Source organism: Austrofundulus limnaeus, unplaced genomic scaffold (assembly GCF_001266775.1).
Source record: "Austrofundulus limnaeus strain Quisiro unplaced genomic scaffold, Austrofundulus_limnaeus-1.0 Scaffold20, whole genome shotgun sequence".
NCBI lineage: Eukaryota > Metazoa > Chordata > Actinopteri > Cyprinodontiformes > Rivulidae > Austrofundulus > Austrofundulus limnaeus.
In genome coordinates this window covers 2,581,262-2,593,228 of record NW_013952422.1, presented here as the reverse complement: position 1 = coordinate 2,593,228, position 11,967 = coordinate 2,581,262, and the positions used below count along the sequence as shown (strand labels likewise).

The window sequence follows — 11,967 nt, the reverse complement described above, 5'->3', positions numbered from 1 at the left end:
ATATAATACATACTGTATTTATTCATGTATAATAGTAGAAATTTAACCTAAAAATCATCCATAGAGTAGGGGGGTCGTATTATACACGGGTTATTCGTGATTAGATTTTTTTATGCTTTTTAAGCTCAAAAATGATGATCGTATTATACTTGAGATCGTATTATACATAAATAAGTATGGTAGTTATTTGAAAATATTGCACATGAGAAATATTACAAAAATATTGCACATGAGATAGACTGTATTTCACACATTTAATTTTGCACATGGGGTTGAAATTGAATGTTTTTATTGCCGTTATTTTCTATTGTTCAGTGCCGTGACGGCTCCTGGGAAAAAGCTGTCCCTGAGCCTATTTGTCCGGCTTTTGTGTAAAGTTTTATTCTGAAGGATTCTGTGATCAGTTTAATGGAGCAGATAATAGTGCAGCTTCTTTAAGYGCTGTCATTTGTTGGGTTTCTACGAGCGCAGCTCTTTCCTCTGGGTTGTACCTTGAAGCAGGAGGCCCTGTAGAGCAGCTGCACCACGTGGCCGATGCTGGTTTTGGACGCCTGAGGGAACCGAGCCTCCAGCTTCTGGACGACAAACAGCACCAGGACCTTCCTGGACAGGGCCGAGCCGTCCTCCAGAGCCAGCAGAACCAGCTTCAGCGCGTCTTCTTGCATAGCTGAGGGGGATTTTGGGGGTGTGGGGGGAGTGGAGGGAACGACGACAGCTGGTAGTGAGTGAAGACGGCCGAATGACAAACGAGCAGATGAGGGAGAAGTAAGAACAGCTGAGTGTAAAAAAAAAAAAAAAAAAGTCCAAACGACAAACGGTCGTGCTTCTAACCCAACAGGTGTCCTCAGACTTTTGAATGAACTCATTCTTTCATGATGAGAAACGTGTTCCCAATCAGAGTCTGCTCTATGAGTAATCATCACGGGACACCAGCTGCGGCGAGGGGACTCCTCACCTGACAAATCATTTACATGCATTACAAAATAAAAGCATCAAAGTTAAAATTTAGAGAAAACCTCTGAAGAATGAAATATATACATAGTAACAATAAAAACAATGAGAACATATTGTTTGTTTTGAATGAATTATTGTTGCAAACTAACTGACTCATAAGCTATACAACAAATAACCTCCTCTTAAAGTCATGCCTTTTTGATACTGTATATTTATTAAGTTATATAAATGCACAATCTTTCACGGCAGTTTTTATAAGTCAAAATGCTAATCTTTTTTCCCAAACTGTCAAAACTAGAGATGCTCYGATCCGATTTTATTGATTCTGATATTGAAAAAAATTTCTAGATCTGGGATCATGACAGTGGATCCGATCCACAGAGGCAGATCTAGCTCTGTGAGCGGCGTCGTGCACCAGCGACACAGCGCACAGGCTCACGACTCTGCCATCTGGAACTTCTTTTACTCTACCTAACCATCTGGAGCCACACTACGACATTATATTAATATTTGTCGGAGACGGCGATGCCTGAACTGCACGGTAACGTGTGCAAACACGCATTAGAGATGAAATATGAGTTTTCCATTATATTTAGAATTCCTAATCGCACTGACTGAACCATTTGAAAAAAGATTTATTCCAGTTTGTTTTTACATGTTTGACCAAGATAGTCAAGATATTGTTTTTCTTAGTTTCAGTTCCTTTATTATTTGTTTTACATTGAGTGTTATACCAGGGTTCCTACCGTTTAAAGCAAGTTAAATTTAAGACTTTTTAATGCCAACTGAAATTAAATTTAAGACCAATTTCATAATAAACACAAATGACAAAAAAATAAAACTGTAGCAGAAACTCATGAATCAAAGTATTTTCGGTTGAAGTATTCAAATATTGCTCATAGACCAACTGTTTTTATCCATATCTAACTGCTTTTTCATCAAATATAACAAAACCATTTGGAGTTTTAGGACCCACAGTGGGGTCTTAAACCCTAATTTGCTGTAGATGAAACCTTCAGTGAATGTGACATCACAATTTGTAAGAAAAGTTCATGCATTTTTGAAAAGACAACATTATTAACATATTACAAAACAAACGTCACATTGCTCAGATGGACATTTGTTGAGATATGTGCGTCTAAGTAACAGGAAGTGATGTCAAAGGGGAATGTCTGCATGCAAATATCAAAAAATGTAACCAATTATTTTAATATTTGAGATGAATTACAATCATYCTATTTACAATGTGTTAACGTTTTTAAGACTTCTGAAAGATTGATTTAAGACATTTTAAGGTTAATTAAGGCCTTATCTTTGGATTGATGAATTCAATGCCTTTTAAGACTTTTTAAGGCTCCTCAGGAACCCCGTATACTCCTAACTGCACTGACTGAAAGAGGTAAAGTTGTGTTGTTTTTACATGCTTTACTAAGCTATTGGTTTATTTCAGGTGGCAGTAGGCTAATGATGCACAGCGATCAAATCATTTTGTAATTCAGTACATTTTTGTCTCTGTGTTAAAAAAAAAAAGAAAGACATTTTTTAAGTCAACTGAGCACACTAACCAGGTCCCAGAAACTGGCAGCCGCGCGCCCTCACCGCCGCCCAGAGGTTGGCCGAGAGCTGCTGGGGGTTTTGGTGCTGCAGGATGAGCTCCGTTACCGTCCGCTCCCCCAGAGAGCGGGCTGCGCGGACCGCCCGCACCCGGCCCTCCTCCTCCACCAGCTGGCAGTTCACCAGGGTCACCAGCTTCCTCTGCATGGGCCGGCTCAGCGCGCTGGGACTCAGGTTCGCCCCACCTGCAGCGTGTGACCAAAAAACAGATGGGCTGAACCAGACCTCTATGGACGTTTGTTTTAATGGAAACGGTTCACATCTCAGGACTCTGACTGATACGAGACACTTTTAAAACATCAACCATTCTTGTGAATAGTTAATCACTAAGTCAGTAAACGAAGCTGCTATAACCAGCTCATTATAACCCACAATTTAGTTTTTTTAAGAGAATGCTTGATGACGTTAAAGTTTAGTAAAATGCAACATGACTGTTCTGAGGTTGTTTTTAAAATCACTAAATATGTATCTGATTTTAGGCCCATGTATGGAGTGGTCTAGGTCTGATTTGAGACGTGTGGATTCATAAAAAAGCAGATATGAGTCACATATAAACAAAAATAATCAATTTGGACCATTTAAGTCTGCAGTGTAAACAGAACCTAAGTCTCTAAAGAGCTATCTGCAACAGGTAAGATAGTAATTATTCATAAGGACTCCACTTTAATAGATCTAAACCATGGGGTCTGCAACGTTTACAATCAAAAGAGCCATTTCTGCTCCTTGGCTCACTAATAAAATGTGTCCGGAGCTACAGGTGCTACGACTGCTGCTTGGTGGGCCACTTTGAGTTTGTTGAAGGGGGGCGTTAAAAAACAAAAAATATGTAGTGAATTTTAAACTTTAATACAGTTTAAGACAATAAAAGACCATATTCATGTAAACAATAAAAATACTGAATATAATTTATATCAAATTTAATAAAAACTACAACTAAACTATGCAGGCATATTTTTTTTCCTTATTTTAATCATTCTCCAGTCCAGTCGTAGAGGTTAACATGGTGGATTTGAAAGAAAGATCGTACTTTAAGGTTGGAAGTTGGATTTTTGATGTGGCTAACAGGCTACTAGCATGAGCTAATCAACACGTTGATGTTCTTTTATTTTATTTTATTTTATTTTTCTGTATAAGCATTTGTGTGTAAGTGGGAGTCTGTGTGAACCTGGAAACTGATGAACCAAACTGCCCTTGGGGATAAATAAAGTCGTCTGAACTCTTTGTAATATCAATCACATTTTTGCAAACAGACTAAAAAACTTAAAGCTAGCCTTTTCCTGTTGTGAGCATAAAACACCCAAACTTTAGAATAGAATAGAATAGAATAGAATAGAATAGAATAGAATAGAATAGAATAGAATAGAAACAGCCTTTATTGTCCCATGCGGGGAAATTCATTTAATCTCAGTAGCTTTGGCTGAAGCTTCAAAAAGCCACTACAGAGGAACCAAAGAGCCGTGTGTGGCCCGAGAGCCGCAGGTTGCAGAGCCCTGCTCTACACTGCTGCTTAATAATGATAAACTGTAAAAAGCAATAAAAGGAAATGTTTCATTCATAAATAAATAAATAGTCTCAACGCTCGATTCTGTGAAGTGTTTCTCAGTCTTGTTTTGTTTCCAGCGTCAGGATCTGTGAGCTAACTACGAATGCCAAGTTCCACAGGCTGCAGCCCCCGCACGCGGAATATGAAGAGCTCAATTCTCTTCAACAAAATGCCCAAACGCGCCATCGTTATGCGAGCGCACAGGCTCGCAGTACCTTTCGTGCTGCTGATGGGTTTCAGGTAGAGAGCCAGCTCTTCCACGCACAGCCTGCAGACCTCGTAGTGCTCAACATCTGCGGCGCTGTCCAGGCTCACAGGCTGAACATCTGGGACCTGGCAGAGACAAACACAAACCAACGGCTGAGCCAGCACAACCTCACAATCAGCCGTTCGGACGGGGAAAACAAGCGTCTGCTTCACCTGCRCGCCGACCAGCTGCAGCAGGGCGCAGTTGACGGGCAGCAGGTCGATGTCGGTGCCGATGGGCGTCTGGTCGAAGGGGCAGGCCTTGCGGTGCAGCTTGTGCAGGCACGTCTTGCACACGGTGTGGGAGCAGCCCAGGCTGACGGGCTGGTGGCCGCTGCTGTCGAACTCATTGTAGCAGATGGGACAGGACAGGAAGTCTGTCCACTGGGCCGCCTGCACTGGCATCCTGCCACCCCGCCGCCGCCGCCGCCGCYGCTGCCGTCGCTGCTGCCACCGCCGAGCTCAGCAGGAACGCATGGCACAGACTGCAGCAGCTGCACGCCAACTGGGACTCTGAGGGACGAGACGTAACGCTACATCTGTAATTTAAGCAACRCTTAAAAGTAAGGAACCGAAACATTCAGAATATAATTTCACTCTAATCGTCTGAAGCACTTTTTAATAAAAGAAAATGACATAAATATGTTTGAAGCTATTTCTTAGAAAATATAAAAAAGGATCATCCAGTTTTACAAGTGTTGAGCTAAACTCTTCCCTGTGTCAGTCATTTGCACATAAATCACCTGTCAGCTAACATTATGGGTTTACGCAGCTGATGACGTTCTGCTGACGCCTCAGAGATAATATCATTACTCCCTCGGCTTTGCTAAAGACAATAAGCAGCTAACGAAGCACACGGGCGTCTCTGAGTGTCTGGTAAAATCATAAACAACTGAATGGGAGAAATACGGTAAAAGTGCTTCTTTTTATCTTTTCAAACAYGGACATGTTGAAGCAACAATGCATAACGCAATACAATATATTTAAGTCTTCCCTATTTTCTATTCCTATTTTATTGTTTTTTAATCTTTGTTTTGTGTTTTTCATGTTTCAATTTCATATGTACAGCACTTTGTTGCAGCTGTGGTTGTTTTAAAGTTCTTTATAAATAAAGTAGTAGTAAGTCAATTACCTCTAGAAAGTAAGACAGTGTTTTTTGCGATTATACATAAAGGATGACCAAAGAGGGACAAGTACTGGCTTAATATCTTGTTAGTGGCATGCAGAAAAGCTTTCACAAAAAACTGGTTTTCACTAGAAAGTCCAACACTGAATATATGGATAGACAAATCATCGAGGATACACGAGATGGAGAAGATGACCCCAAATGTAAATAAGAAAAAMCAGTTCATGTTATGCTAGAAGAAATGGATGGACTACATAAAAATACATAGGCCCGATCTGGATTTTAACATTTTTTAAATACTCTAAGGTCATTTGAGCAACAAAACCCACATTTCACTCCCTAAATGTTTGACATATTTTTTTTTGTTTGTTTGTTTTTGTCTTGGTTTGTAAAAAATGTACATTCAAGTTAAAATCGTCATTAAAATGTGAAGTAGAAGTATACGATGGATATGCTTTATGAATGTCAACAAACAAAAAATGAAAAGAAATGGAGCARCAAACCAGTAAAGTGCATAATACTAAAGAAAACAAGAATAGAACTATGTTTTATAGACCCAAARTACTCACACATCTTTTGTCAGAATGCATAATTATTTGCGTGAAAGCTACGCAACACTTAATGTTTGGGAGTCAAGTGAAAGTGCAATCCGAGGCGTTTTATTCTTGCGGTTTCAAAGACCGTCAGAGCCCGTGTTGAACCATGACAAAAGTGCAAAGAGTAAATCCTCAGATAAACGCAGACAGAACCGCAGGATTAGACCCACACAGACAAATAAAACCAGGATCCTGTTTCAGGGAAAGTCTCTGTTTACGTCAGTCGTTCCCAAACAATGTGTGTAACTGGATCTTCTACAACTTCTGCATGTGTGTGTGAAAGGTGGACAGCTTCCAACATGTACCAACCTTGGCCTTGTGTTAAAAATTCAAACATGGATCTATATCACTTAAATAAAATAAAAAAATAGTCACAACAATGGAAAGAAAGTCTTGGTTAAAGGGTTAAGTGTTATTTTAATGACATTTTTTATTTGGATTGTGGCTAAAGCAATAAAAAGTTTTTTTTTTTCTGTAAATTATTGCAAACCGAAATCAATTATAAATAATAAAAAGATTTAATTCAGGAGTTTTAAAAATTGGTATGCAATTCTAAAATGCAGGTACTCGCTAAATGTAAACAAAGCATTTTTACATGCATATCGTCAACAAATCTGAGCGTTAATTAGAAGTAGGAGGTAAATTAGAATAGTTTTCCTTTTTTTTTTTAATTTGACACCTGGTAGAGACATGCCAGGTTGTTTTCTAGCAGCCGTTTTTCCAGCCGGGGTGCTTTAAAAAAAAAAAAAAACAGAATAAAGAACCATGCTCAAATTTCACTGTGGATTTAGGTCAAAGTTTCCCAGTAAGGTCAAACTTCAACAGAAGCTATAAAAACTAAACCACTAACAAGTGCGCATTTAGAAACATTTATTTTTTCTGTTTTATTTCAAACATGTCATGGCAGTGAATGTGTTTCCTCTTAACTAACAACACGTCGCTGCAAACAGTGACCTGCTGCATCCCACTGGTAAACTCACGGTAATCCATAACGCCGACRCCTCCTGACTCCTTTCAGAACAACTGTTTGAACAGACAGTGAGCAGCTGTTGCTTTCATTACATCTGTTCAAACTGCTCACACAAACCACAGCTGGCCCTCTCACACAACAGGTGGCACGACAAAAACAACAACAACAAAAAACTAAAATGCTTTTCAGTCCAACGGAGGACTCAATTACTGAAATGGAGAAGCAAAACTGGAACCTGAACAACTAATGAGACTTGTTTTTTTTTTWATCTTTCTGCCGCTCTCAGAATCAGCCGATGATTCAGACGACTTCTTAATAAATAAAAAAAGACAAGACTGAGCATGTTTCATGTTTGAGTTCAGTTTTCATCTTATGTTAAGAAATAACAGAGTTGCAGCTGTTTTGTTCAAACCAAACCGATCTCACGCGACGTCGCCAGACGTCACTCAGAGTAGGTGAAGTGAATTACTCTCAGCGACTACCACACCAAAATTTAGCACAAAATCTGTAGAACTGACTGAGTTTTGGCCATTTTTGTTTGTGGCTAAGTTTAATAAAGCTGTGGCGGCCATTTTGGTTTGCACTGACACCAGAAGTTTCTCAGCTGGAAGTGTACATCGTGCAGTTCTTTACTGACAGTTTCAGTCAAATCAGTTCATTAGATATTTTGCTAACAGACAAAYAGGATGGACTAAATTAAATGCGAAAATTTTAAGCACAGATTTTGTGCTATATGTGAGCATATAATGGGAATGACTCTCAACTACTACCACACATGAATTTAGCACAATATCTATGAAACTGTCTGAATTAAAGTCATTTTTATAACTTTATTATTATTATTTAAGTCATTTTATTGTGCTTGGTCTTTGAATCTGATTGGATGTAAAAGTTAATACACAGATTACATCATCAGGGAAACACCTTAAGTGGTTCCAGAGATATTTTTTGCTAACACGCACGCTTCACCACCGAGTTGAAATGTTGTTTTATAAAGAAGTAATAACGCACCTTTCCACGTGTCCGCGCGCGCGCTGGCCGGCCGCGCGGACAGACAGCTCCGCTTCGCGCATCGCGTTTCCTTCCGCGAGGAGCCCAAATATAAACTGTTCGCTGGAGCCCACGAGCTGCCGAACCCACGTTTGGGGAGGAGCGCTCGAGTGATAAGCAGGCTCAGAAGAGTTTTTTTTTTTTTTTTTAAAGGAGGAGGGGTTGTTTGTTTGTTTTTCTTGTTGTTGTTTGTGTGTTTTTAGGAGAGGGGGGTGGGGAACAGAAGAAAGTCTGTGTTCTTGTGAGCGGTGTGTGCGTGTTTCTGTTAACAGTGATTTACAGGCTGCAGTCACGTTGGTAGACACCTGTTCCTGTGTTCCTGACTTTACAACCAGGCATCTATTTCTGTCTGCTTCTCAGCCAAGAACCTCTTATCATAAAGAAAGAGCATTGATTATTATTATTATTATTATTATTATTATTATTATTATTATTATTATTATTATTATTATCATCATCATCATCATCACCCACCAGCAAGATGTTGTAATGTGTTTGTGAGTGTATCTGAACCAACTTTGTCTGTCTGTTAGCAGAATATCTCATGAACCACTTGATGTATTTTAATGAAACTTTCAGGAAATATTCCATGAATGTACAATTACATCTGATTAGCTTTTGACATCCTTGTTCGTTCAAGATGGTGCCTCAGCTAATCAACCTTAAAAAACACAAAAATGACAATAACTTGGTCCATTTCAAATATATTAATTAAAAAATTGGCGTGGTAGTAGCTGGGCATCATCCTCAACACATACTCTGAGCACAAAGTGACCACATTAAAACTGCTATTAAAACTTATTGCATGTGGGAGTCAAATCCGCCTGTCTKTTAGCAAAATATCTCAAGAACCTCTTGATGTATTTTAATGAAACTTTCAGGAAATTTTCAATAAATGTGCAGCTACAAATGATTAGCTTTTGAAGTCCAAGCTGCTTCAAGATGGTGCCACAGTTAATCAAACTTAAAAAACACAAACATRTCTATAACTAAGTTTATTTCACACATACTAAGCTAAATTTTAGTGTGGAAGTAGCTTAAACTCGACCTCAACACATACTTTAAGCAAAAAGAGACAACATTAAATCTGCTTTTAGAACGTTGCCATTTTGTACAGGAGTCACCTGTGCCTGTCTGTTAGCAAAATATCTTATAAACCACTGCACTGATTTCAACGAACCTCTGAGAATTTAATCWCTAGATATACATCTACAACTGAATAATGTCTGGAGTCAATCCCACACAAGATGGCTGCAACAGATAACTGATGTTACATGACACAAAAATGGCTACACCTCAGCCAATTTTGCAGGAATTAACCAAAAAGATGGCGTGGTAGAAGCTGTGAGTCATTCACAACACATATTTTCATGATCTCTATATGGCATGAGGTTGTGCGTAATATTTCCAAGCTTTGTCTGAAACAGCTATGGCTCAAGATGGTTTTAGAATAAAAACTCAGGCATTAAAAGGTGGCAAGCAATGTGCATTTCTTCCAGGAATGCCAGGCATTTAATTTGCACAAAGCTTTCATTGCTTGCATTTTTGGATCATTAGTTTGTTTCTAAGTGGGTAAGCATGTCACATGAACTCGCACACACACACACACAAAAAAGCCCCCGTAGTCATGAATACTCTGAGTCTTGTGACAACAAGTGGGTGTGAGCTACAACAGAAGACCACAACTTCCTCCTCAATAGGCTGACTTTTAAAACGAGGAAACTGAAGTATGATTGCTTCAAATAATCTGTGGATGTGACATTTAAGGTATCTGCCGGTAAAACACATGAATAATTATAATTTAAAAAAAAATCTACAGTAGATGAAGTGTGAGGAAGACTTTTATTTTTAAAAGAGGAGACGATTGTTGGTTGGGGCGTACAGAGATGCCCACTCTGCTGAGGGCAGGGTGAGAGTTGTCTCATTACAGCCAGCTATCCGAGTCCTAAAGGAGTCTGAATTGAAAACATATCAAAACAAAAGCCTAGCATTGCTTGAATGCTTATCACCTGTCAGAGTTTTAGACGGAGGTCATAAAATGCTGACTAATGACAGGGTTGCGGTCTTTATGGTCAAACCTTAAAAGTCACATTTTGAGGAACTTCGGGCTGATGATTACCGGTACTATTTGTGACCAATTTTCCACTTGCTTTGAAATTTCAATCAAGTTTTCGCAGAATACACTTTATGGAAATTGCCGTACTAAAGGTTTCCAGTGACATTTTGAAATCAGCTGATTCGTGAAAACCACAGAGTTTTGGGCTTACTGGACCCTTTACCTTCGATGCTGTTGATCACAAGATTTTGATTCATACACTTCAGAATCAGGTTTGGATGTTTGGTTCTGTACTCAAATGGTTCTCATCAGACCAAGGTTTTAGTGTTTCTGTAAACAGGAGGATGTTGGACACTACTAGATCATCTTTTGGGGTACCTCAAGGTTCTGGTTTGGGACCTCTTTTATTTATATTACTGTGTTTTACGAAAAGTGTTATAAGTAAACTTTTCATTATACACAATAAATAAATAATAAACATAATTTGGGTTTAGCTTCTACGGAAGTCGAGAGCGGCTGTTTTCTGCATATRATTATTTTCCATGTTTTCTCGTGATAACGAGTTAATTTCAAGATAGTTTTCCTCTCCTGCATTATCTATTAACCATGGAGACCGCCTGGTCCCTTCAGCTGGCCATCGGTGAAGTTTACTATTAATTTATTTTTTATATACCAAGCAAATCCCACTGAGATAGCAGATCTTTTTTTGCAAGGGTGGCCTGGGCCTGAAAGCAACTTAGCGTACATAATTTTGTGTCTTTTTTGTATCATCATGCAAAATGAAACTGCAATTTGTTTGTCTTACAGATAACTTTCATATCAGCCCTGCAGATCACAGTGATCCTGTTGATATAATAAACTTTATTGGTGACCAGCAGAGGGGATCGGGCCCTCTCAATGGTTACTGAATGACGCGCAGAAAATCATAACCAGTTATCTCGAGAAAACAGTCTCCGTAAGCGCYAGTATCAGTGCTCATAATTTTATTTAACATCTCATTGCAGCAAAAATGTCATCTCCTCGGCCCATGATTAATGTCCAAACTTTCCTGTTTCGTTTGCTGACGACACAAAGAACCCTGGGATATTTTGGGCCACACAGATTCAGCCTTCGCTTTCTGGGTTTTGTGGGCTGCATTTGTCGGCTGCACGAGAAGGAGCTCAAGAATGGGGACAGCAATGCGGTGCACAAAACCAGCCTACCAATGCACACTACGTGGGCTGCAACCCGACACTCTCGGTTTTAACGTTGAATCCAGATTTGCATTTCTGTCAACCGAATGGAAAGAGGCGGCTCCGTTATCTCACCGACTGTAACTGAAGAAAGACGGCACGATTCGGGCTAAAGATTCCCCATAAAAAAACTGGTTTTGGCACAGTGGACCATTTTATCTCAATCATTAACCTTTAAGGCACATGTTGAAACTTAACAGCTAGAATCAGGATCGGGCAAGACGGACTTAGAAAAACGAGTGACTGATTCATTGTTGTTGTTGTTTCTGGTACAAGAAAGCAAGGAGTGAATGAGCTGCACTTTGGAAAACATTTGTTAAAAAAAACTTGCGCTTTTCTTAACAAAAACGCGATATGAGTGACAGGAACAGCAAAAAAAATTAAAAGATATTTTTTTCTCATACAATTCTGTTTATGTGAAGATAAACTTTGTGTTGCAGCAGTTAAAGAAGCAACAGGAAACAATGTCTGAAAGCTTCTGCACAGATAAAGTTAAACTTTAACACTGTCACTTAGCAGCTACACACACACACGCACACACACACACACACACACACACACACACACACACACACACACA

At 39.3% G+C, this 11,967-nt stretch overlaps 1 protein-coding gene across 6 annotated transcripts in view; it reads right to left on the bottom strand.

Annotated features, from left to right (window-relative positions):
* rc3h2 (ring finger and CCCH-type domains 2) overlaps positions 1–11,967 on the bottom strand; it is a 33,193-nt gene that overhangs the window by 20,006 nt on the left and 1,220 nt on the right. For 4 of the 6 annotated variants that reach the window (XM_014003860.1, XM_014003861.1, XM_014003858.1 and 1 more), the window contains exons 2-5: positions 4,532–4,870; positions 4,327–4,444; positions 2,520–2,753; positions 492–715 (exon numbers count right to left, since the gene is read on the bottom strand). In XM_014003860.1, coding sequence (XP_013859314.1) covers positions 492–715; positions 2,520–2,753; positions 4,327–4,444; positions 4,532–4,762 — 807 coding nt within the window. In that variant the 5' untranslated portion in view covers positions 4,763–4,870. Of the gene's footprint in view, positions 1–491; positions 716–2,519; positions 2,754–4,326; positions 4,445–4,531; positions 4,871–8,060; positions 8,515–11,967 lie in introns of those variants that run through there. The other 2 variants (XM_014003857.1, XM_014003859.1) reach the window with 2 other exon arrangements.